General features: G+C 51.2%; 1 protein-coding gene and 1 long non-coding RNA gene across 2 annotated transcripts; both read left to right on the forward strand.

Annotated features, from left to right (window-relative positions):
• The first annotated feature begins 5,027 nt into the window (after positions 1-5,027).
• Positions 5,028-7,387, forward strand: LOC132244821 (nicotinamide N-methyltransferase-like). The gene is made up of 2 exons (XM_059717341.1): positions 5,028-5,522; positions 5,774-7,387. Exons 1-2 carry the CDS (start codon positions 5,260-5,262, stop codon positions 6,198-6,200), a joined length of 690 nt encoding a protein of 229 aa, XP_059573324.1. The 5' UTR covers positions 5,028-5,259; the 3' UTR covers positions 6,201-7,387.
• A 12,004-nt stretch (positions 7,388-19,391) lies between these two features.
• LOC132244894 (uncharacterized) lies at positions 19,392-21,261 on the forward strand. The gene is made up of 3 exons (XR_009456723.1): positions 19,392-19,685; positions 20,537-20,590; positions 21,189-21,261. It is a non-coding gene; the product is annotated as an uncharacterized LOC132244894 (long non-coding RNA).
• The last annotated feature ends 5,353 nt before the right edge of the window (positions 21,262-26,614 follow it).

Here is a 26,614-nt window from a genome sequence, read left to right on the forward strand (position 1 = left end):
GCTGGCTTTAAACCCCAGAGCTATCTCAGGGGCTGGCCCCCATGAAAGCACAGGACCATCCAACCTTGCCAGCTTTCCCTCTAAATGCCTGGCAAGTTTTCGTGACTTTGGTTTCTCCAATGTAGCCTATGGAAACATGCCTGAGCTGGCACCGCTGTGCACATCAGTGGCATAAATACCAACAGAGATCATTTAAAATGATTTAAAACCTTCCCCCTGTGCCCACCCTGCTGTCCCAGGGTCAGGACTAGAGAAAAAACACAAGGAAGGTGGTAATTATCACACAACTGGGGACACGCAGATACCACGGAGATCGGTGCAGTGTAGGAGCCTCTAGAGAATTGCAGGGGATTTGTGCTGATCAGACTCTGGGACATGCAGACTGGTCTGTCTGGCCCCCAACGCAGGCAGAGCCATCTCAGGGGTTTGGAAGCAGAAATTAGCCATGGTACCACATTTTCCCACCATTCCCCTGACCCCCAACTTGCCCACAGCCTGCCTTGGATGCACCAATTGCATTGGCAGCTGGGAGAAGAACGGATGAAGGACCCTCGTTACCTCTGTACTGGGTGAGGAGGGCCTGTGGGTATTCTCCTGGACATAAGTATGCACAGCCAAAGCGGCAGCAAGATCCCTTCATGCAACTGAGAGTAAAAGCAATAAAATAAAGGCTTCTGGTGAATTTTTTTCCCCAAGAACAATTCCCTTCCCAACTGGTGCATGCACAGACCTGTTCTTCTCTTTGCAAGGTGCCTTCAAGCAGCAGCAGAATTGTCCTTGCCGCTCAGCTTCAGCTCCCTGCAGGGGGTTGCAATGAGGATGGAGCTGGGCTGTTCTCAGTGGGGGCAGATAACAGAACAAGGAGCAGTGGAGTTTCACATGAGCCTTTGCTGCCTCTTCGTGGCCAGAAAAGAGAAAGCATGATGAGAACTCAATAGGATGTGGCAGATTTTCCCCTCCGCCTGCAAGGGGATATGCTGTGCTATCCCGGTCCAACTGGGAGTATTCAGCCATCTACCTACAGAGAGTGCCACAAGCCTGAAATGAGCCGAGATGGGAGCACTTGATCACTGAAGTGGGCCCATCCATCGGCACCTAAAATAAAGCAGCCTGCAGTCTTGCCTGGAGATTGGAGTAACACCAGCCCCACAGCCAAATGGTCTTCTCTGTCCAAAAGGCTCTGTCCAAAATGGTCTTCTCTGTCCAAAATGGTCTTCTTTGCCAAAGGCTTTTGAGGACAAAGGCCCTCGGTGCTTAAAGTGCTTGCAAGTGATCCAAACTGCCAGCCTCTGGCTGCTTTACTACTTCATCCAGGAAGAGCACGGACCATCTGCAGACACTTCCTCAGCCCGACAAAGGGTATTATTTGTACCTGAAAGCTTGCAAAGAAGAGTTTTCTGATATTCTAAAAGATATCAGACTTACCCCCAAAACCTTGTCTGCCTGTGTCCTTAGACTAACGTGGCTGCAACCTACACCCCTAATGACAACAAACGCATCTCGGTGCCTTGCCCCAGTCTGGGAGGCTCAGGTCCCCAATACCATGCTGGTGACAGGCACAGGGCCATGTCTCACGATGGTCTCGGTGTGTCTGTATTTCCCCCAGATATCAGGGCATGCAGCTATCGACCCCTCAGAGGACTTTGCAGGATGTGTTACCTGTCCCAAGATCTTTGTTTGGGCCCCACAGCCCTTCCCTCCTGATCTGAAAGCAAATGGGATTTAAAAGAAGGTTTAAAAGAAGGCAGCCAGCCTCCTGCACTTCTGCACAGTCACATAAGCAAGGGCATTCACCAGTCTCTGCTGCGGCTGAGCTCAGGTCTCGCATCCCTGTAAGCTTTAAACAAATACAGGGTGCAAGGCTGGGTGTGGAGAGGGAAGCCAAGGGGAAAGAAATGCACCGAACGTGTAAGTTCCAGATTTCTCTGGAGAGTCATTAACATGGCAGGGTATGATCCAAATTCAATCCAGAACATGTTAGTGCTGGAGAAGATGGCAGCAGAGATAAGACTGATAACATTTGATTTCAAAGCTTCTCCATAAGCACCGCATTAAAATATCAAATGCCCTCCTTCATCTGTTATTGTGAAGGAAATGAGCTGTTATTTCTAATGCTGTTTACCTAGCTGTGAGACGGCAAATGGGAGCCCTAGCAAATCGCGTTGTATTGTTTTGTTACTATCAATTACCACAAACCCAGAGACACGTAATGTAATCCAAGGGCTTGTCATTAATTACAGTAATTTGTAAGGGGGATTGCATGGCTCAGGGGTGCAGTGATGGGTTTAGAGTAGCTTGCGTTATGGAAAAACTAAACCTGAACACAAAATATAGGCTCACTTAAAAGCATATCCTGGGGTACTGGTCAGGAATGGAAATGGGCTGAGGGAAGGGGAAAGGGACAGGTGAAACCACTAAGAGCTGCTCATTGGAAATGCTGAGACGACGTGTGTTTGTGCTCCGGATCCATGCGCTCCTCCTTGCAGAGGAAGAGGACAAGCACAAGAGAGATAGGAAAAGGCACAGCTCCGGGCAGGATGGCACAGCTCCGTCCTGTGTTCTTTCCAGACAGAGCCAACTAACAAATGTGCAGGGAAAAATTTGACGTAGAGATGGTGGCGAGATGGATCAGGTCTCATCTTGGGCAGCCCATGGGGGATCAGGGCAGGATTATATCCAGAAGTTGATTTCCTTGGTTCACCAGAGGGTAAACGGTAGAACATGGTCCGGTTAAGATTTACAAGCCCCTCACCCATGTCCTGGGGAACTACCTTCCCCTTAGGTATCTTTGGACATGAACCTGGGGATCTGGGGCAGATGCTGGGTGAGGATGTCACTCCTCTCCACAGCTGTATGAACAGCCAGCTGCAGGGAGCATGGCCTGAGCCCCGCAAGGGTCACACCTCTGGCAAGGGCAGGATGGGGACCAGCACGCCTAAATGTGTGCACAGCCTCTTGCTCTGCATGTGCTGGAGGCTGGCAGTAACCGGGGCCTGGATCAAACGCAGAGGTGTAGCAAGTGCTGGTCCCAGGGCCGGTGGTGACACTCAGCCATTGCCCAGTCTGGCTTTCTTTGGGCATTCCCCCTTCACTTTCCTGCCACACCTTGATGGTACTACCTTTTAGAAAAAACAGAGGCTGTCCCAGGGCTTCCCAAGCCTGGCCTTACTTTTGTGACCACAGGTGTCCATGGTCATTGCCTTAAGGGCTAATTGATGTGGCTCAACTGCCCCTCACACCACGCCCATGCCTTGTAGGTGGTATCAACCATCTCCTTCATCAGCCCCTTTGGTCCATGGCCTCAGTCCCTGTGACCAGGCCTCCCTCAGCTACTCTGAGGTGTGATTTCCAGGCTTGCCTGCTTCTCCCAGGTACTTCACCTCTCATGGCTACTCCTAAGCACAGGCACTTCGCCTATGCGGGCTATTCCTGGGCACTGTATCCTACCCTATCAGACTCAGATCTCCAGGCTCCTTTGCCATGATCATTGGGCTTCTTGGGATCAACAGCCGTGGGGAGTCTCTCCGGCTCCTCTCACACATCAGATGAAGCACACGAATGCTGCAGTGAGGCATTAAGAGAGCTTTTGTGCTGCTGATGTTGATCTTTATATGAACTTGCTCTCCTTGCTGCTCTCACGTCCATGATGGGGAATTTGGCCAAGGGTCAGAAGTCCCTTGCTGTGCATATACATATACATATACTGCGATGCTGCCAAGGTGGCAGCTAACGGGATGGCCTTGAGTCGTTAACTATTCACATCACTTGGTGACCGCTGCAACCCCGGGGTGTCCTCCCCCTTCGGCTCAAAGAGCAAGTGGGGATTGTTAACAGCCGGCTGCAACCCTAAAGTGACCCTCTGAGGTATAGACAAGCTACAAGCAGCTTTTCAGTGTCAGGGGCACAAAGGGGTTAAAAGGCTGAGTGTAGATGGGATGATACAAGCCCCAAGAAGAGACTCAGGCAAGAATAGAGCAAAGCCAGGGAAGAGCCAGGGCAGAGCAAACCCATGGCTGCCTTCACGGGAGGGGAGGTCTACAAGGCAGAGTTCGAGCTCATGGCGTACCTGGAATATTTCAAGTTTGGAGGAGGCACCTTGGGGGATAAGTTCCTCACATTTGTCCTGAAACACTACTGCAAAACCTTCACTTCTGGTAGGTCCTTCCCAAAGCCCTGGGCACTCTTGTCTTCCCTTGGCCAGACAGGGGCACGACCAGCCAGGCACTCAGAGAGGAGACGGGGTGGGAGGTTGCACTGCTCATGCGACATGCTTGTGGTCTGCAGTTGCTAGAGACAAGTGTCTCAGTCGTGTGACAAACAGTTCTTTGGCAGTTCACCAAGTTTGTCTTGCTGCCCACAAGCTTTTGTGCAGGTGCTTTCCCAAGGGCTTTCCAGCTACAAAGCACAGCAAAAATGCCAAGTGTTCATGCTTAGCCTCTGAACAGGGTGCAGAGCATTGGAGAGCTTCTCCCACCCTCCCCTCTCATGCACTGCCTGCAAAGAGTCGGGCACTGGACTTTTCTTAGGAAAATGATGCCCCGTGTCCATACCACCACCCTCCTGTTGGACTCTAGAGCAGTTGTGTCAGCTCTCTGTGCCCCCTGCTCGTCCTCATCCCTTAAGCAAGGGGTGATGTTGTGAACTCCTGCCCCGCCTAAAGTGCCTGGAGATCCGTGAGCACAGAGGAGAGGCTATTCAGCGCCCTCGCTGTCCTGGAGCAGATTGTTATATAGCAGATTTCCCCTTCTCCTTAGACTGTCATGAAGCCATCCCTTGAACTAAAGGGTTTTGAAGGAATCGGATTTGGGGAAGTAAGCGGGATATGCCTGTGGGATTGCAAGTGCAGCTCTGCCCACACACACACCACTGCTTTATTAATATCAGGTGTTGTAAGCCCAGAGGCAGGCAGGTTTAACCTAGAGATTGGCCTTTCTCATAGCATTTGCAAAGGGGGTTGCAAGAGTCAGGGTGCAGCAATGGGATTGGAGGCACTTGGTTTTATGAAATAATTAATGCTGAATAAAAATGCTCACCTAGGTGCAATAGAAATCATGTTTTTGGTATGGTTCATGAATGGAAAGAGGCTGAGTGCAGGGGGAGCAGGGAGGAGAAACTGCAAAAACTCAAGCATTGTTTTGGCTCTTTATCAGTTCATTTCTGCAGCTCCTGGAAAGGAAGGAGCACCCGTAAAGCAGAGCAAGAATCAGGAAAGGCTGCAGCTTTAGGGGGGCTGCTTGTCCCCTGCCTCTGCTGGAGGGCATGCAGCATGGGGAAGAGGTGATGATCATCTTGAACCATTCTTTAACCCCAACCAGGTGCTGTGACGGCCACACCCTGATTGATATTGGCAGTGGACCCACCATTTACCAGCTGCTTTCTGCCTGCGAGTCATTTAAGGAGATTATTGCTTCAGAGTATATAGACCAAAATTGCCAGGAGCTGCTGAAGTGGCTGAAGAACGAGCCCGGAGCATTTGACTGGACTCTGGTGGTGCAGCACGTGTGTGAGCTGGAGGGAGACAGGTACCGAACTGCCATCGAAATCCCGTGGGTTTAAGCCTGCCCGTGAGAATCCACCCAAATTTCAGGGAGGGTGGGGCAAAATGGCTTTCAAAGCTCCCCCCTTTATTAAATCCTTCTCCAAGGGAATGGAAATCAGAGACACAAAACCCACGTGCCCATTTCTCAGATCTGTATCCTGGGGAAGGCATTTAAAACACACCAAAACAGATAACCTCTTGCTTTCCTCTCTCTCTTTCCTCTTCTCTCTTTAGGAACAAATGGGCTGAGAAAGAGGGGAAGTTACGAGGAGCCATCAAACGCGTCCTAAAATGTGATATCCACAAAAGCAACCCCTTGGATCCCGTTGTCCTGCCTCCGGCCGACTGCCTGGTCTCATCGCTGTGCTTGGAAGCTGCCTGCAAAGACCAGAGCTCCTACCGCGCCGCTCTGAGGAACATCAGCTCTCTGCTAAAGCCAGGGGGGCACTTGGTGCTGAGCGGAGATTTGGGCACCAGTTTCTACATGGTCGGTCCCAAAAAGTTCTCCTGCTTGCCCCTGACAGAGGAATTTCTGTGGGAGGCTCTTAGTGCAACGGGCTTCACCGTTGAGACAGTTGAGGTTGTCTCCTGGGCTGACGTGGCCCAGCACGACATCTGTGATTTCTCTGGGATGTACTTCATTGTCGCTCGCAAAAATTAAAGTGATTAAGTCCCTTGGAGAATTGGGGGAAAATTGTCCCCAGTGGGAAAAGAGAATCTTATTAAGGCTTCATTCTCTTGCTGGTCATGGCTCTCTTCTCCTTTAATTGTTGTGCATTCCCCGTGATGACAGGGAAAGATTTTCCTACATGCCCTTAATTTGGACTGAAGACGTTTACTCTCATAGAGGGACAATTTGAGGCAATAACTAGCAGACCCTAATTGGTATCTTGGCCTTGATCTGTCCTCATTCCTTGGAAGGGGATTGATTGGAACTGATGGAATTTGGGATTTATGAGCAGAAAAGTCAAGTTGTCACGTAGCCTGAGTGGGAACTATAGGGGGTTTCGCCTTCTTCTGTAGCAGCAAACAGTTCTTTTTCCTTGGTGCTCTCTAGACCAACTAAATAGTTGGAAATATTGTCCTTTGCAAGTTTTCAGGCACATACACCCTTCTTCAGGCAAGAGAGACTCTGGATACTGTGCCCATTTCAACAGTGGCACCCAAAACTTAGTTGCTGCAGCAACAAATCAAAATCAAATTCCTTTGCAGTAGATAGTCCAGTAGAAATATGCTGATTAACATGCCTTAAATTTAGGTGATTCTTGAACGCTTTCTGCACACCCTGTCCTTTTGGCCTTGGCATTTTCTGAAGCAAACCTCCAGGAAACCACATCGTGAGAGGAAAGTTGTTCTCTGTCGTGGTGGTTGTCCTTGTTCTTGCTCTCCACATTTTTGGCATCTCCAGATAACTCAATGGATGCTGCTCAAGTGTTTGTCAAATGTCACGTTACTTCTCAAAATTAGCTGTATGAAAAATGGAATCAAAATACAGCTTTATTAAATATTCCCAGTGATGAACATGAGAGACTGACTCTACTAGACCTAAACCAAATGTATTATGTGTGGCTTGCCATTGTTTCCAATAAACGCTGAATTGTTCTCTAACTGTACTATGTCATCCTTTTCCTTAGGTTTATGAGTTCCCTGGAAATGTGCATCACCCATGTCCTTCCCGACCACATTGCCAGGACACCACAATTTCAGCAGGGATAGACATTTTTTTACAGGTCAGGGATTTGAGGCATAGGAAGCTTGGATATTCCCAAGAAGTAACACTCCTCCATTTCTTACCCTCTCCCTCAGTTTGCTCATGCAAGGTGCTGGGGGTAGGGTTGTGCTCAGAGAAAGGGCTTGTTCTGGACAGTGGGGGTTTTGCCTTTCTCTATAGTGGGGGATGTGGTCTCTACCCAGGACCTCTTGATCGTATAGTGGCAACATCTAAAGGAAGCTGTGGTTCCTCTGCTTTACTAGTGGCAGGTTAAGATGCTAGGTCTATGTTGCATCAGGGTTGAAGGTAGTCTTAGGTAGAGTCTAAGCCCCTGGATCCAGATGTCCTCCCTCCGGCTGACTGCCCGGTGTCATCATTTTGCTTGGAAACAGTCTGCAAAGACCAGAGCTCCTACCGTGCTGCTCTGAAGAACATCAGCTCTCTGCTAAAGCCATGGGGGCATTTGGTGCTGAGTGGAGATTTGGGCACCAGTTTCTACATGGTCGGTCCCAAAAAGTTCTTCTGTTTGGTTCTGACAGAGGAATTTTTGAGGGGGGCCCTTAGTGCAACTGGCTCTGCCATTCAGGAGTTTGATGTCCTCTCCAGGGACGGCGACACCATGCAGGAAATCTGCCATTTCTCTGGGATGTACTTCATTGTCACCCACAAAGAGAAAGTGATTTAAGTCCCTTGGAGAATAAGTGGGACACAAAAGGATCCTTCTAAAATAGAAATTAAAATTAAATTAATTAAAAAGCTACATTATGCCCAGGATGATGCATATATTCCTGCTTAAAATGTGTTTCACCCTTTCCTGTGAAAATACACACATCTCCTTAAAAAATAAGAAATTGCAGCATTTGCATGCGAGTGGAAGTCCCCGCTAGGCAGGAGAGGAGCGCAGACTCTCAGGTGTGATGCTAGTGTCTTCTGACCCTGAACAACAGGAGCAACGTGAAAACTGCCTTGAGAGTGGCCAGGGTGTTGCTTCCACATGTACTAATCATGGATTGCTTATGCCAGTCCAGATCTTTTCAGGCCCTGGGTTTCTCAAGCTCTTGACAAACCTTACACCACGTCTGGAAGGGCACTGTATATGGGCACCCAAGATGGGCCCTGTGGTTTTTGGTCCAATGTCTGGTCTGTCTGATCCCAGTCTTTGATAATAGGAGGCACCAATGCCAGGAATGGGAGAGGAAGTGGGTTGTGAGTCAGATGGTATTTGTTGTTTCTTGTGGAGAGTGATTTGCCCTCTGGTCTGCATTGAAAACAATCAAATAATCCATTAGATCGGCTTCTTAGAACTAATTACACCTGCCTGAAACACAATAGTCTGCTTTAACTCTTGAATAGAAAATGCTCGTATCCAGTATAACATGCAAACTATTTCTGCACGGAGTTCTCATCTATGGATCAATAAAACAGAACTGGAAACTTTTGCCAGTTTGGAGGAGTTATTTTGCAACACCCCCCCCCCCCCCCGCTTTTTTTTTTTTTTTTTTGCTGCTTTCTAACTCATCTAATACCAAGAGCCCTGTTTAGCATGAAGCAAACCCAGAGAAGGCTGCCAGCCCTTAGGTGCCCTCAGCACAGTCTGTCTGGAGCCGAGCTATAGCGCTGTTTGCTGTCCCAGCGGGCAGTTCCCATGCCACTTCACCAATGCATCTCACTCACCCAATGCAACCCATCCCATCGCACAGGGCACAGTTTCTTCTCCGTCCTGTTCTGAAGCCTGTGATACATCAAGAAAAATGCCGTCACATGTTAACTACCAAGTGCCTACTTCACAGGCATCCCTAGGGAGCTCAGAGACTTCTGGATCTCCCGCCTGGTTCAGTGAGTTGCACTCCTACAGCCAAAATGAATCCCTCTCCTGCTGACTTTGCTTCACTTTGCTGCCATGAAAAGTTACTCATGAGGATGATAAAACACAGGGAGCGATGCCCACAGTTACTCACAAGGATGATAAAAGCAGGGAACGATGCCCTGTCCTACAGCCCTCTGCTGCGGTGCTGGAAGAGGGATGAGTTTTGACGAATATTCAGCAATCCCACATGTCTCTGCTTTCCTGACACACACAAGCATCTGTAGGCCACTTCCATCCTCCAGCACCCCCCCAGCAATAGCTCGCAGCCCCAGCACGCTGTTATAGTAACACTCGTCCCATAGCCTCTGTATCCAGTCCTTAAGAAAGTTGCTGAAGCAGTTTTACAAGGGAATCAGATGGATTTCAACCCCAGGATCTACTTGGAAACATACTGCAGCCTCGGTGCAAGTCACTGCAAAGGAAACAAGATCCTGACACTCAACCTGAGAAGCCTGTGTGAGATGTTCGCTTTAAGTGAGTGTCACACAGCACACTGCATTGTGTGGGTTCGTGTTCATTAATGCGCCTTAGATACTGTGCATTTATTTTAGTACTTCCTTAATAAAGTACTAACGAAATGCACTAAAGTTACAGTGCAGTAGCACTGGCACATAGTTATTTAGTGATGCTAACTGCACATTACCTGAATAAGACTGCGCAGTAGACTAATAGCACATTTTTTGCCATGACAAGCTACTGCACAGTATTATTAGGCTAATGTGCAATAAGTGTCTTGTGTAGACACACTTGGGAAGTGCCAAGGCATGTCTAGGGGCCTGGAAATACCCCCCGCCCCCATCTTGGTAGCAACAGCTGTGGGGCCAGGACAGCTCACCGTGCATCGCACTACCCGCTCCTCTCTGCAGCCATGGCCAGTATCTCAAAGTCTGTTAACCCCACATGTCACTACGTTGCCAGCATACTGGCTAATTACTGGGCTTCACCCATGTCCACATGGGAGGCAGTCTCCATTCAAGAGAGGTGGGGATGGATTAACAGGTGGTGCTGGCACCAGCAATTAAACCTTTCACTCTCCCACCACCCCACCCCACAGGAAGGTACAAGTAGCCTCTGCATCCTGTTCCTAAATGATTTTCCTTGCTCTTTCCCTTCCTAAGCTGAAAAATACAGCAGGCAGCTAAGTAGGTAAAGCCTGTCCTGCATCAGTCTGGACAAAGTCCCCTGCTGAACTGCTTTAGGATAGGTAAAGACTAACCCAACCGTGGTTAGAGGCCTGCCCTGAGACCAGGGCCCCAGAGCAGTGGGTGCTGTGCAAACACCCAGGAAGCAATTGTCCTGACCGCAGGTCTGTACAGTCAAAATAGATGGGACAGGCTCCTTATTCCTGCTGAGCATGCCTGAAACACCCGCATCTGGGGGCAAACAGTCCCCAGCAGACCTCAGGCTCGGTGGCAACAATTAGACTTGTACCACAGCCGAAAGGGACCTAGGGGTAGTGCTAGATCATCGCACGAACATGAGCTGGCAGTGCGATGTTGCGGCCCGCAGGGCAAACACCACGCTGCCACTCATAGGATCAGAGACTTGCAAGACAAGCCATACGAGGAGAGGCCGAGGGACTTGGGCCTCTTCAGCCCACAGAAGAGCAGGCTGAGAGGGGACGTGGTAGCAGCTTACCGCTACATCGGGGAGTACATCAAAGGCTTGGGGAACAGCTGTTCACCAGGGCACCCCTGGGGAAGACCAGGAGCAATGGGTACAAAATCCTGGAAGCCGCGTCAGGTGCAAGTCCAGGGAAAACTCCTCCACAGTCAGGGTGTCCAGACTGTGGAATAAACTCCCCCCAGGGGTGGTGCGGTCACCTACCCTGGACATCTTCAACAGGAGACTGGATGGTCACCTCGCTGGGGTCATTTGACCCCAGTGTCTTTTCCTGCCTAGTGCAGGGGGCTGCACCCGGCGATCTACCAGGTCCCTTGCAGCCCCTGACAGTCTCTGAAAACCGTAGACAACCGCACACTAGATATTTTTGCAGACAACACAACCTTTCCGGGTGAGTTTCTGTACAATTCCAGCAGAGGGCTCATGGGCCCTTCATTCTAGCTCAGCTCTCACCAGCCTCTGTCCCTGAAGGAGAGGGCCTCCGAACAGGACCTTTATCTCTGCCGCCTTGCAAAGGGCCCTGATGTGAATAAGGCAATGCAAATGGTAAGTGGGAAAACAGCTGCAGCTGTAGCTACATGCAGCAACTCTAGCAGTTTCTCCTGATGTGATACAGCGGGTGCTGACCAACTCACGTAGCTTTAATCTAGTCTCTCTGGTCCTGGGGTTTCCACAGCTCAATGTTTCTCATGCTGGCATCGGAGCTCCCCGGAAGCAGCTTTGGGGGTGTCTGCACAGGATGCCCTTGCTCCTCCAGTTTGCAGTGCATATGCACCCCGAGTCTCCCTCTGGGGACCCTGAGCTCAGAGTTAGGGGCCTTTCTCTGTCTGGGAACAAGTGCAGGTGCCTGGCCATGGCCTCAATGGCTTCTTGTGGCAGTAAGGTCTACAGCCTCGTTGTGTATAATAGAGCGGGGGCGAGCATCCCCTCTTCAAGGCACTGCTCTTCAGTTTCATTGAACGCCCTCCCTTTTCTATCAACACAAGCTTCTAGGCAGGCAGCTGACTGAGAGGTTTCATGCACTCAATATTTCTTCCCAGGGAAAAGTGGGCTGAGAAGGAAGAGAAACCGAGGAAGAAAGTGAAGCAGGCTCTGAAGTGCGATGTGAGGAAGCCCAACCCTCTGGCCCCCATGACGCTGCCCGCGGCCAAGTGCCTGCTCTCCACACTGTGCTTGGAAGCTGCCTGCAAAGACCTCGGCACGTTTTGTGCTGCCCTGAAGAACATCAGCTCCCTGCTAAACCCAGGGGGACACCTGGAGACGTGCGGCGATTGGCTGGGAGGGATGCCGTTCTGTGCGCCGATTGGTCCGCCTGCGATCCTTCGCGGTCCCATAGCACGGGCAGGGCAGGGCAGGGAAGCGGCAGCGGGGCCGGGCCGGGCCGGACCAGGCCGGGGGGGGGCTCTCCTCGCTCGCAGCATTTGCAGATTTACAAACAGTCCCCATGCAGGGGGATGGGCTGCGGGTGTCGTTTTTACCCGTTGCCCAATATTGTAAGCTAGACAGATGGGACAGGAGCTACAGTACTGTTGTGCCATGGAAGGAAAATTTGGGGCAAACCAATCTCTTTGTACTATAGCAATCATTCCCCCTTTGCTCGTATGGGCCACAGTGTGGGTTAAACGAGCAAGATGTGGCAAAAGCTCTCTAGGCGCCACCAGGCGGCCATCCGGGGAGCGCCAGAGAGAGTCGGGGCGCAGTGAACATCCTGCACGCAGCCAGTCATCCTTTCCTTTTTTTAGGGCCTGTTTTTGAAGAAGGGCCAGACTTGAAAGGCTAGCCAAAGGAGACTGGTCTGCTGAAAAACAAACAAGACCAGAGTTAGGAGCCTGTGGGCCAGAAAGGGCCGCGTTTCTGGCAGAACGGTCTGCCCGATCATTTCCTCGTGTGACATCATCAACGGGTTTCTCATGAGCTTTACATTTAACAATAGCAATAGCAGAAGGCAGTTGAACAGCTTCTAAGAGTGCTTTTACATAACAACCATGACTGATTTGGGTCCCTGATGAAGTGAGGAACCCTCTTTGTTTCCAGATTTGTCCAAAATCATGAACAACACCAAAAGCATACTTAGAGTCAGTATAAATGGTTGTGGTTTGATTTTTTTACAAGAATGCAAGTACGTGTTAAAGCAATGAGTTCAGCAGGTGCACAAGGGCTAAGAAGAAAGGCATGATTTTCAGACAAAGGGCCAATAGAGATGGAGACAGGTTCAGAGACTGGATATGGGATAGGCTGTCTGCCTATACCGACAGCATTTACAGTTTCAGGGGAATGAGGTAGGAAAGGAAATTCAGTAGCCCTTAGCGTGGAGCGGGAAGCTTCGGTATCAACAAGACAGGAGACAGGTTTACCAGAAATAAGGCATTCAACAAAGGGACCGGATTGGTCAGTAGCAAGCAAAGGAGCGATGATGTCACTGTCCCTCAGGCTGTCCTATTCAACACTGGGAAAACTGACAGGAAGAGGAGGTGGGGGCTGGGGGCTGGGTCCTTGGCCGGGGCGGTTGGGGCATTCTGATTTCCAATGTCCTTCTTGCTTGCAATAATGACATTGGTTCCCATAGCCTGGGTTTTGTGGGCCCGAGGATCTATCTCTTCCCCTGAATCTACTGGGGCCTCTCCTTCCCTGTCCTCATCCCCTTCCTCTACCTGGACCCTGCAACTGAGAAATCTGTAAGGCCATTAACTTAAACTCAGCATTGTCTTTGAACCGTTCCAATTTGTTATGAAAATGGTTAGCTGCAGCAAGGACTTCAGTCAAATCTTCAGTTTCCCAGCCAATAATTACTGTTTGAATTTTCTCAGCAATTTTAGGGTTAAGTCCCTGGACGAATGCTGCCACTATTGCTTGTTTAGCATTTCCAACCGGGTTATCCATTACTGAATATCGTTCAAATGCCTGTTTGAGGAGTTCCAAATAGTCACTGGGGTGTTAATTTTTGTTTTGTTTACAGGTATTTATTTTGGTTCAGTCTGCCTTTTTTGAGCAAATTGTGAGACCTGCCCGAACCAAAGCATTTCTCTTGTCAATAAAGTCTTGGCCAGTCCCTGGGTTTTGATCTGGCCAAGTACTGGCAGCGTACAGACTCAGCATAGTTTCCTTGGGCAAAATGGATCGCATGAGCTGATTAATGTCAGCCCATGTTGGATTATAACAATTTATAACAGTCTGCAATTCTTCCTGAAATTTTTCTGGGTCTTCCCTGATTTGGGGGAATTTTTGAGTTAAATTCTAGAGATCACCTGGAGTCCAGGGTGCATGCACAGTTACTATATTTTCTCCATTGGTGCCAATGCCTGGCATTTGTCTTAGGGGGAGAATTTGTACATCCCGGGATCTAAGATTAATGGCAGATCTTTCCGTGCCTATTCTCATTCTTCTAAATACACCTGTGGTGGGTTGTGACCCAGGAGTAAATTGTCACACTGGTGATGATTGAGTGGCAGGTACGGTGGATGAGTTTGGACTATTAAGCTCCGTAGATGAGTTTACCAAAGGAGCTTCAGCTAATGGGTTACTAGCCTGGGCTGCAGCCTGATGTTGAACCGGTTGTTGCTGATGTGGGAGTTTCAGGAGAGCAGGGTTCGAACAAAAGTTAAGGATATTCTTTGCTGGCTTTGGCAGTGGGGGCGCCCCGGGCAATGCTGGATACATTGGTGCGGTGGCCAGCGTGTAATTTGGGGGAGCAGCCAATTTTTCCCGAACGGCTTTTAACTGCTGTTTTAATTTTTTTTGAGAGTCTTTTAGACTTTCAGTTTGAGATTTTGTTCGCCTTTTGGACATCTCATCATACTAATAAAAGAACACGTCCCACTGGTTTTATGGTGTTTTGGATTTACGCCAGGTTTCAACCTTGGCCAGTTTGCTGCAGGGATTGATGTCCCTCACACAGCTTCATCCCACTCAAAAACCCAGAAAGCAGAGGGAGAGAACAGAGGTCTCAAGCCCTGAGAGATTTTCTCTTGCTGTTCCTGAGGCTTGTCCTGCACATTGTTTCAGTTTGCTTCATCGGTGAAGAGCATGGGTGCCCCCCTGCCGCCCCCCGCCCATGGGTATCAGGCTTTCCTGGCTCCCAAATCAGCATTCAGACTTCAGCACCCCAGGAACAAGAAGAGGGATCAGGCCAAGTGGCCGCAACTTTAAATAACTTTTCTGACCTCATCCAGGGCCCCAGCCAGAAAGCAGCTTCATTGCACCACCGTTAATGCCGATCCAAGGCGGTCGGCCCTCCAGGACTTGGCCAGAGTCACTGAGCTGGGTTCTAAATAGAGCGGGTCAGAGCAGGTGCATAGGCACCCAGTGGGTGACACTCCCAAACAGCGAGGAGGCTTTTGTCGGCTGGGTAAAGCTGTAGCGGTGGCTGGAATTGTTTCTAGTGAATCCCCTTGGTTTAATGGCACAATCTCACCTGAGTTGATGGAGCAGAGATGGAGCCATTCCTGTGGGAGCAGGTTTTGGAAACTGCTTGACCAGTTACAACCCCCCTGAGGGAAACAGCCTGGGGAACGTGCTGTGCCCACAGAGGCGTTCCCTAGGAAGGACTGACATCTGGCTGTGCCCGCTCTTTACTGCTGGCTTACTCCTTCTCTCCTTACAGAGCAAACAGAACCGACTGTCTCTGGCTTTGCTTCAGTGTATTATGTGTGATTTACTTGTGTTCTGTGTTTGACTGATGCTGAGTTTTGCTGGAGCCACAAAACCCTGGGAAGACTGTCTGACTACCTGGGTTTCCTTTTTTCAGACTCTGGCAAAACAAGAGCCTGCTTCCAAAGATGGCCAGGCCACTCCATCAACTCCTTCCCAGGTATCCCAGCCACCCTTCCAGGCGACAGCTGCCTGCTGCTCTCACTTAGTCGGCAGAATCTCTTTCTGCCCGTGGGGACTCCTTGTCTCCAGGCGTACAGAGAATCCATAGTGTGGCGAGCTCCCTTTTTAACTATGCCCCTCCTTTCAGGGTGCGTTGCACAGTCCCTTACTTGTGGGCATCATCTGATTTTTAGCCCCTACCCGGGCTGTTCTCTTCCTTAGCATTTCGACTGGTCTTCTGGGAATGTTGCCTGGAAAGGAAGCTGAGCAGCAGGTGTCTGGGGATACGGAGACCTTGAACTAGAGGAGATGCTACTTCCTCTGAGGGAAATAATCCCATTTCTGTTCAGCTGTGAAGTGAAATCTCACCCCTGTGACCATGGCAAGTGTCTGAGGATTTGGTTTTTCAGGCAGTAGCCAAGCCAAGCTAAGAAGGAAACGAATGTTTTGCTTGAATGAGGCAGACAAGGTTCCTTGAGTGAATTTGATATCTTTCATTAGACCAACCCAAATAGTTGGAGAATAGTTATTAAGCAAGCTTTCGAGTTCAAAAACCCTTCGTCAGGCTAAGGAAGTTTCAGCAGTTGGTGTGTACTTGAAGCATTTCATTTGAATTTGGGGAGATGCATTTCAAAACAAATACATTCAGGTAAAGACTGAAACAGAAATATAGTTTGCAGGTATAGTGTGAACCATCTCACTTCAAAAATACCAAAGGGAGGCTTTACTTCTGTTTTTTCCTTTTCCCCAGTTTCTTAGGCCATGCAAGGGGAGGATTTCGAAATGCCATCGCAAACTGCTTTGCTTAGCCCTAATAGGCACTGTTTGGCAACAAAGCTTAGTGCCAAGAAATCTGTCATGCCATCCTGCCTGTAACAGCCTTGATTTCACATGCACGTGACAATTAACTCCATCTCCATGTGAAAGCATTGACTTGCAACTCTAGTAGTCTGAAATACAGACCCCTGCGCTGCCTTCTGCCCGAGTCCAGTCTCACACAGCTAACCCCCTCTCTCCACTCAGGGCCTGCCAATGGCACAGGAGACGAGCTCGGAGAGCAATTTGTTTGCTACCTTGTGGGCGTTTTGGATCAGCCCTGAGAGGGAGCCTGGCTGAGTCCCCCAAAACATCTGCTGAGGTAAGAGAAATGTTTAGGGAAAATACCACGTTACATTTTTCCAGAGAGAGCAGTGAGAGAAATGTGGGGCTTTTCCTACCTTCGCTGCCTCTCCTTAGAGGTGGACGGCTGGGACTGTTTTCCATGGGGCCCCAGGCAGCCGTGTCCAGGACCCCTGGGCTTCTGGTCAGTACGATTCACAGAAGAGAGACCACCACTGGCAAAACAGTTGCTTCGCAGAGTGCAGCTGAATTCACGTGGTAGTAGTGGAGACCTCCTCGGCTTGGGTATGGGAATAAGAAGGGCCCATCGCTGGCAGTGCTGGGCCCCAGGGCTGTGTGACCCTCTGCTGAGAGGTGGCCAGCCCTCCTCTCCTCTCCTCTCCTCTCCTCTCCTCTCCTCTGTGTTCCCAACATTTTGCTCCTCCATTGTCAGACTGGATCTTTCTCCAGCTCATCTTCCTGGTCAGAGAATAAATCATCAGGTCAGAGGGAACGCCCTCGGCACCCGTTTCCTGTGTGGATCAATGGCGTGGCAGGAAGCCAGAGGCTCCTGTCACTTTAATGAGGGTGCAGCGGGCCAAGTGGGCTGTGTGCAGCTGCAGCAGGAGAGCACGTGCTGGCCATGGGGAAAAGGGGAAACCCCTGTGTGTGGCTGGTGAGCCACATGACCGGAAGGGGTGCGGCTTAGAGGTATATAAGCCCAGGGCCTGTGGCAAAAGGGGCAGTCTTGCCCTGCATGCTGGGGGGAAGGAGCTCCTGGGAGAGAGAGAGGCCTCGTGGAACAGTGCCATGGACACCCGAGCTACCCAGGGGTGCTAGACAGAGCAGCTAAAGGAAGGGTGACCACCTGGCCTGTTTTGCCGAGACAGTCCCAGATTAAAGAGGTCAGCCTGGCTGGCTGAGGAGAATTATAATGGGTGCCTCAGAAATGCAGGGGTGCAGGGTAGGGAATCAGAACGGCACTGAGTGGCACAACCCAGCTAGCAGGCAGCAGCCAGGAACGGCTGCCCACCTAAAGGCGACCCAGCCCCCTGCCAGCTTGTGAGAGTGCGGGAGGAGAGGTTTGGGGCAATGTCCCGGATGTCCATGATCTTGTTATGGTCAGCCTAGCTAAAGGGAGGTATGCCTTATGGTGGGGCATTGACCCAGAGTGAGGGTAAAGTTTAGCTTGGGAAGCTGCTTGCTTATACTTGTGTTACACTGAAGTCTAAGACTGGAGGACTGGGTTGTGGCTATGGGGGTGGTATGGAAGTCACGGGGGCACCTGCGAGGCACCCAGCATAGAGCTGTGCAGAGGGGAGAGACCTTAAAGGGCCTGAGCAGCATGAGAGCAGCCCAGCCTGGGTCAGGGACCCTGGGGGCAGGGATGCAAGGCAGCAGCTTTGCCAGGGCTAGGGCCAGGGGACCAAGCAGCTCAAGGTGGTTGAGAGCAGGGCCAGGGGCCCAAGTAGCCCAAGATGGGCAAGACCAGGGTCAGGGGCCTAAGGGGGCTGAGAAGGGCAAGACGGGATTGAAGTCCAGAACCTGAAGTCCAAGGCCATGGACCTTGGCTGACGAGGCACAGCCAGAGAAAAAGGACCAAAGCCAGGAAGGCTGAAGCCCCAACAAAGGTTTGAGGCCTGAGCGGTCCAAGTGTTGTGATGGAGCCAGGGACCCCCTGAAGTGATATAAAGTACCACCTGCAAGGCATGGGTATGGCTGCAGGGACAGATGGAGCCACTTATGCCTCTCAGGAGATATAGTGGCTAAGGACAAGACTGGTAGCAGTTGGGCGCATGGAGCACTAGACAGCTGAGGACTGAGGCTCACTCTGGGTCTCAGGGGCAGCCTCCTGCAATGCTATCAATCCAAACAAGACATAACTGGTTTGAAATAGCCTCTGTCCTACTCCTTAAATCCCATGCATCAGGTTAGTGACAAGGCCCAGTCCATGTTTTTTCCTCAGGTGAGTGGGATGCAGCCCCGTGGCCAGGACTGCATGGTCTAAACAGAAATGCTTTGATCTTTTCGGAGGACATGGACCAAGGATGATGCCATGTCTGGGAAGAAGACAGGGCAGGCAGAGGTGAGTTTTTCTCCCAGCTGTCCACTTGTGCCTTTGAACCCAGGCTAGGATCCCTTCAGGCCACTACCCATGGGGACACTTCACACTGCTTGAAGCTAGATTTCCAACATGTGTCTCTAGCAGGCAGCACCTATCAGTGCTGTGGGAACGGAAACCCATGGGACCCACCCTGTCTCCCTGACAGGAGTTTCTGATTCTTGGGATGCTTATTGTATCCCAAGTATCAACTTCTAGCCAAATGGACAGGATGGACAGAGAGAGAAGGTGATGGAAATACAATGTGCCCTCCAATTCCCATATGACACCATGCCAGTGCTATCACTCACCCTGGCCCCACTGCCAGGGAAGCCAACCTTGTGATGCAAGATCAGACGTTTGGTACTGCTGGAAGCAGAGGTTTGTGCCCCGGCCTCCTCTAGACTCATGATGCAGGAACCTTTGTCCATGAATGTCCCTTTGCAGCCTTTTTGCCTTTCTCAGAGGTTCCCACTGAGATAATTCATGTTTTGTACAGACATGTAGAAAACCCCATTCTGCCTAGGGGCTATTGGCCAATGTCTCCAAGCCTGGAACCTGCAAGATCAGGTGGCAGAGCATGGCAGCCTTAATGGGTAGGTGAAACTGCCGAGCAACTGGGAGGCTTTTGTCAGCTGTTTATCATACAATTGGAACAGAAATCCTAAAGCTCCTGTGGAGATGTTCTTCATGCAGTAGCTCCTGTATTTTTCCACCTTTCCTAATTGCATCCCTTGGGAGTGGAAGTGCTGGGTTGGTGCACAGTCTTCTCTTGCCCGAGTCCTAACACAGCGGGCCTCCTGGGCACCTCTTGGACTTCACAGTTCTGCCAGTAACATCATGTTAAACTTTCCAGACAGGAAAAACTTGGAGTCCTGGTCAGCTTCGACCCACTGGGAAGGGGAGGATCCAGCATGTCTTGGAGCCATTGCAAAAGGTATCAAGTCTGTTAGTGGTAACTGATTTTCCAGTTCTGCACTCCAGCAATGGCCCGTGTGGTAAGGATGTATCTGAAATTGCCCTTTCATGTGCTGGGCTGGAATATGTTTACATGTCATCTCAGCTTCAAGTGCGAATCCAAGTGAGAATCCAAGCTTCAAGTGAGAATCCCCTTCAAGCAAGGGAATTGAATTAGCTTGAGGCCACTCAGATTGTTCTTCCTCTTTATGAAGTCAGGGGAGACAGGCAGGTGAAGGTGTTATGTTTTGGGACATATGTGCCTTGAGGGTGTTATGACTGGGGACCTTGACTGTGCTGTGCCAATGCTCCTGCTGGGACCAAAGCCAGAGGCTCCTGGCTAGAGGGTCTTACCCATCTGCCTAGGATCAGACCAACGCCACATTTGGGGTCAGGAAAGAATTTTACCCCATGGTGAGATTGGTATGGTCTGTCGGGGTGCGGGGTTCCTTCCTCTGTAGTGGGGAGTGTGGCTTGTATGCAAGATCTCTCAAGTGTATATTGATAACATTTCATAGAAGCAGGACGTTTGCTGCCATGGTTCTCCTGCTTCACCTGTGGCAGGTGAGGGTGTTACGTCTTGCGTCATGTCAGGGTTGAGGGCAGTCTGATGTAGAGTTTAGATGGTGGATTGTATGGGATGGTTTGGATAGAGATGTTCCTCTCTCAGGCAGGGGTTGGACTGGCTGTGACCTCTGGTGGTCCCTTCTTCCAGCCCCACTTCTCTACGATTTTATGTTTTAAGTTGTTCACGTGAAGTTACTAGTGAATGTTTCTTTTTACTTTTGAGAACTGGTAGTCCATCGGAAATAATTTGTATTTTATTTCCAGATTCCAGGCAAGAACTGTGCAGCTTGGTGCAGCATCCGAAATCTGCTTTCTATGGTTGGTCTCCTCTTAAGTTTCCCAGTATCCCCCTACAGCAACTGCTTTGTGCAGCCTTTGGCCTGTACAGAGATTATCTCCAGAAGCGCATGCATTGGGGGCCCAAGCCCTGAAATTATTTACAGTGATGGGAACTTTGTGTAAAGCAGAAGTGGCTGCGCTCACACAAGATGACTGAGTTTTGGAGGCAGCTCCATCACCTCTCCCCTCAGACATGTCTTGTGTTACTCACCAGAGATATCTCTTGACACCTAGGAGCCCCACAGCTGGGACTCCAAGGAAGTCTTCTAGGACACATCTTCTAGGGAAGGGGCCCTGGGCAGGAATTGATAGCAGCAGTGAGAGGTTTAGGGGGCCTAACCCTGGAATAGGGACCGGGAACGAATAGCTGGATGGAAGTGAGGGTTAGCAACAGAGCAGCTTTCACTGGCCCATCTGAGAGCTGTATCAGCAGTGCATTCACCCAGGCACAGCCATGGGCATTGCCGGGGGTGCCACCCCGTTGAGATCAGGGTGTGGCCATGGTTTTGTATTGGTTTTAATCCCATGAGTTTTCTTCTCTCTCACTGATGCCATGTCACGATGCCTTTCACCGCAGCCACTGAAGATGATTCTACGGCTGTACTATGGCAGTTCCCACGCCTCTCTGGGAACACGGACTGTGACCCGTGGCCCCCAGCTCCCTCCTGGTAAGATGCGAGAACAGTAGAGCCCCAGTGGCTGCTGGGTAGAGCTCAGTGGGGAGAGGGCCTAGGGTTTGGTGCCTGCCTCTTCTTGGCACCGTGGGCAAGCTTCCTCAGTGCATGGGGGCATTGTTTGCCCTACCCCTGGGGACAGTTCCCACTGCTAGAGACTGGATTTCCAACATATGTCCCAGGCAGGCAGCAGGTGTCAGTGCTGTGGGAACCCCAGCACACTGTGGGGTCCACCCTGTCTCCTTGGTAGAAGTTTCTACTCTTGTGACTCAGCTGATGTTAGTCAAGACGAACATCTAGGGAGCTGGGCAGGATGGATGGGTGAAGACAGCTCTGATGGGCTGGTGCCCTGTGGGACAGCAAGGCTGTGCTCAGAGTATTTGCTAAGGGTCCTGACAGGTGATTCCAGCTGTGTGGTGGTCTCTGCACACCCCTATACATCACCCTTTGTTTTTTCTCCCTCCTCTGCCACCTGGGAAGTTGCTGAAAGTTTCTCTGTTGCCTTTTTGTATTTCAGGACCTGGTCCGCAGGACATCAAGCATGAAGGAGTGGATTTGGGGGCTGTACGATGGAGGGAAGAAAATCAGCACCAGAAAGCTACTCCCTCTGTTCTGCCCCTTCCCTCTCCAGCCCTCACCACCCTCCCTGCCTCTCCTTTCCCCCTATATATGATGTTAGGTTAGGCTAGGTTAAGTTATATTATATTGTTTTATTTCCTGTTATATGGTATTGTGGTGAACTGCCTTGTAGTATATATTAGATGCTGGTTATTTATGTGCCTCTGTGCTTCTTTAGACAGAAGCAGCTGTTTGTTGTAGCCTGCCCATAACATGTAACTGTGCTGACATCCATCTGGGACAACTGGGTACAAAGCAGCAGTTGTTCCATCCTGCTCCCTCTGTGTTGGGCTGTGCAGTGCATGTAGCTACACTGGACCAGCCTTGATTCCCTGTCCCACCCCAGTGCTGGTGCACAGCTCCTTCAGGCCTGGGCACGTTCTGGAAGGCAGGAGGGGAAATACACTGGGAACAAGCAGACCAGAGGCACAGCCTGTGCGTGGTCATGCAGGAGAGGACGCTGCCCTGCTTTCCTGCTTTGTAGACCTAAAAAACCCCCCGGTGGGTGCTACCCTGGCATGGTCTGATCTCAATTCCTGCCCAGTTTCAGAAGACCAAGGCATCTGGGCAGCAGGGAACCAGTGCCACCAGCCTGTGAGCTATGTGACCACACAACGGCACCCCCTGGAAGACCCGAGAGTGTCTGCAGCAACGAGAGGCCAGGCTCCTCTCCTAACCCTGCAGCACCCGCCATACTGTTGTCTCTCTCCCCTGGCTCCCTCTTATCTCTCAGCACCGGGGCTGAGCCCCATAGCATAGCAAAGCCAGGTCATACAGCTCTCCCTGCTGCTCTGTGGAGCTGGCCTGGGAGAGGGCTTCTTTGCTGGCTGATTGCTGCTCCCCTGCAGTGAGTGCTGAGAAAACCTACGTGAGTGCAGTGGAAACTCCTGTCTCCCGAGCTTTCTTTTTCCCAAAGACTCCCTGGGTCCCCAGTCCAAGGTATTGGGGTAACCCCTCTGCTTTAGCTGTGGCCAGTTTACATGTTATGTCCAGTGTAGTGTCAGGGTTGACTGTAGTGTTGCTAAGAGGCCAGTCAGTGGATGTGCCTGGCATGGGTTGGCCAGGGCTGGTCCTGCCTCAGGCAGGGGTTAGATGTGAGCTCTGGAGGTCCCTCCCAGCCCCACTGCTCTGGGATCCTGTCATCTGACTGCATCAGCGCTCAGCCCTGCTGCCTGGGGCTGTGCCTGGGCTGCCCAGGGGGACTGCAGCGTGAGGGGAGCAGCGGGTGCTTAGCTTTTGGGGTAGTCAAGGCTAAAGTGAAACCTGGCTTTTCCTTCCAGTGAGTCCCCAGGAGCTGGGATGCAGAGACGTGGTCTGTTCTGCTCTCAGCATCAAGAAAGGAAGCAGGGCTGAGTGACACAAGAGCTGTGCCTGGCTGGAGAGGCAGGAGGGGTTTAGCACAGTGGTGGATGAGGTGATGTGCTGAGTTTTCACGGAAGGGCTTTTGCTCCCCTGGTCTGTGACTTTCTCAGTCAAATAAGAGCCAGGAGCCGCTGGCAGCTCCGTGTGTGCAGGGGTAGCAGGGAGACACCAGGCTGCTGAGGACACACGTTCTTTTGGGGGGAGGTTTGAGGCACCTGGCCCCGATACTGCATAAGCTCCAACAGGAGACACAGTGCGTCTCTTCCCCACAGTCACGTCCCTCCCAGCACACAGATGCAGCCACTGCTGGGTGGGCGGCTGTGTTTACAGACCGGTCAGGCAGGACAGACAAGATATGGGGACACCCCACGCACAGATCCCCTAATGAGATGTACGTGGCCACCTGCAGTTTTAAATATGGATATTTCAAATGTTTGCATTTCTGGACCTGAGAATTGAACTGACTAAATCAGGGGGCTGAGTTCAAGCCAGGAGGTTCCTGCTCCCATTGCAGGTGATGTGGGGCTACCTTGTGCGATGTGTGGTGCATTAGCCCTTCTGTACCATCTCTTCCTTTAACCACTGCGATGCTGTGCGCCTCCTTAGGCACCTTGGACATTTATCCACGTATATTTGTCTGCTGTAATGGGCCAGAGATCCTGTGTGTTGGAGCAGACTCAATTAATCGAGTCTTCTCCGTACACGAGCTGATGTGTCTGGTGCTGCGTCGCCTGCATTCATATAAACAGTGAAATGTGCATCAGTGCTGAGAAAATGGCAGCAGTGTGGTTTTGAACTAAAACGTTTTTGATGTGTTTTACTTCGAAAGTGCACCACCACTGTTTTCTCAGCGCTGACATGCATTTCACTGTTTATACAAATGTATGTAATGCAGCACCGGGTGCTTTTAAAAGTGCCTGGCACTGCAGCACAAACATATGTAAAAAGTGTCCCATGTCTGCTCGTAGCTCAGAACAAAGTTCCTGCCCCGTGAGCTGTGTGGGGCCCTCTCTCCAGGCTAGTCTGATCTCCTCAGCATTTCAGAGTCACACCATGTAACACCTCGGCCAGGGATTTCCTATTTTGCTGCTCGAGTGCGGCAGGAAACAGTGGAGCTGCCTGTGCACCAAGTGCTGCTCAGCAGCCCCGGTCACGACTCCTCCGTGGGGTTTCAACCTTGGCTCTCAGCAGTACAAGCAGAGGGCTCAGCTGTCCCACCGGACAGAGCAAGACCGTTTGCTGTGGTCAGAGCAGGCTCCATCCTCCCTGGGATCCAGCCAGTTGAGCCAGCTTGGCCCACTACCCGACGCATGGGACAACACTGGGGAAGCACAGCCTCTTCACCCAGCACCTTGCAGGGCTTAGCCCCTCAGTCTTTCCTCACAGCTATGGTAGCTCTAACACAGCAGAGAAGTGTCACCTGCATGTCAGAAGTGCTCTCCCCAGCAGCGGGGAAGGCTGAGCTGGATAAATCCCCAGGGCTCGTGATTTGGAAGCTTTTTGAATCTCTTGGGGCTACAAACCGTGGTTCGAAACGGCCCCTGAGGTTTCTGGCTCCCCGGGTGCCTGGCTCAGCCTGGAGCATTGTGAGGATGGTGTGTGCGGGGATATCTGTGCTTGGGGCCTCTGTTCCAGGGCGCAGAGGCATAGGCAGGCTGGGGAAAGGATGGGAAATCTCTGGCTTGCAGGGAGGCTCTGGCATCTGGGACCCTTCCTGCTTCACGTTTGGGTTAGTGGACATAGGTCCCAGGTGGGCCATCAGCGCTGGGCCTCATGCACATCCTGGAGCTGGTTGGGGAAGTGCTGGGGGCTGGAGCAAGGCCCAGAGTGACACATTAGAGTCTGGACTTGATTCCTTTGCATATCTCTCAGACAGACCCACGGGAACCCCCTGCAAAGAGATAGCAGAAATGTAACCCCCCAACCTTGCTGCTCCTGCACTCAAGGGCCCTCTGCCCATCCCTGCCCACCCCACTCACTGCCCCTGTGTGCTCTGCAGCAGGGATACCTTCTCCCCTGTGCTGTGCTCCCCAGCCCCAAGGTCCTCTGGTGACTGAATCCCAGGTGAAGGGCCACTTGCCCTCTTTGACCAGCCCTAAGAGCAACACTTATGGGAACGTTCCCCTCTTGTGACCTGTGTGTGACTCAGGCACAACCTCTTGACACCTGGCACAGCCCAGGCTGCTCAGCCACACATCACTGCCGCTGGCCTGTGGCACCAAGTGCAGGGCGGGAGGTAGCTGGTACCGTCTGCGCTGTGAAGCACTGGTCGTGTCGAAGAAGGACTCAGGAGAGCAAACCAGTGCAGCCCAATGAGTTTGCTGCTGAGATCTCTAGGACCGCCACCTTGGTAAGGCCTGGGGTCCTGCACAGCTCCCCCCAAAGGATGGCAACGGCCCCCGGGGGAAGGAGCGAGCACATCCCACAACCATCGTCCCTCACTTCAGACTCTGCTTGTTTCTCACCTCCGGAACCTGCCTTGAGTTGGCGCATTTCTGATCTAGGTCACATACAGCTGCACCCCGGGGGCAGACAGACTTCACTGGCGCGGGAACACCATCCCCTTGTCTGTGGATACCAGGAACTGGCTTTTGGGCTGGGACTAGATATGGAAATGCTTCTTGGGCCACCCCATGCCATGCTTCTGTGGCACCAGAGGACTCTCCCGGACACCCCTGATCAGAGTTTAGCCTGGCCCAGAGTGCGGTTTGTTCGTGCCAGGCTGCTAACTGGCAGCCCCCCATGCCCACTGCACTAAGTATACAGGCTTGAGTAAGGAATTTCTTTTGGACTGCAGGTGGTCCCTGGATGGCAGCCGTGGGTGAGACTCGCTTCCCCAGTGACTCAGCTAGGCGGGAGCTCCCTAGGTTGGTTTTCCACTGACTGTGACTGTGATCCATTTTTAGTTACAAATGAAGGCTAATAGTTAAGGTTTTGCTCTGGGAGTACCACTGTTCTCCTTCTCCCTTGTAATAAACTTGTTCTAATTTAATGTTTGCTAGTGAGTGAGCAGGTTGCTTTAAACTTCAACACCCAGCTTTAAGTTACTTTACCAAGCTTCTGGGTGGCGGCTGGAGGTAAGTGTGAAAAGCTGTTGAAAAATCCCTAGAGGCCTCTATATACATGCTCTGGGGTGGATAGAGGGCCTGCTTTAAACAGAACGGCTCTGAGAGCCACTCTAATTAAGTCGGCTGCAGCGTTACATGTATTCAGCGTCCTGTGCTTCAAAATGGCGGCAGGGGCACTTTAACAAAGCTTGTTAGAAGAGCTTTAGTTAAAGTGCTGGCGCTGCCATTTTAAAACACGGGGACAGTCAACTGAATACACGATGCAGAGGCTGCTGGAGTGC

This window comes from Alligator mississippiensis, chromosome 14 (genome assembly GCF_030867095.1).
Source record: "Alligator mississippiensis isolate rAllMis1 chromosome 14, rAllMis1, whole genome shotgun sequence".
In the NCBI taxonomy this organism is placed as follows: Eukaryota; Metazoa; Chordata; order Crocodylia; family Alligatoridae; genus Alligator; species Alligator mississippiensis.

Coding starts and splice junctions, on each gene's coding strand:
- LOC132244821 (XM_059717341.1), top strand. CDS start 5,260: ATGCAGCATGGGGAAGAGGTGATGATCATCTTGAACCATTCTTTAACC. Junction 5,523..5,773: donor TGTGAGCTGGAGGGAGACAG/GTACCGAACTGC, acceptor TTCTCTCTTTAG/GAACAAATGGGCTGAGAAAG.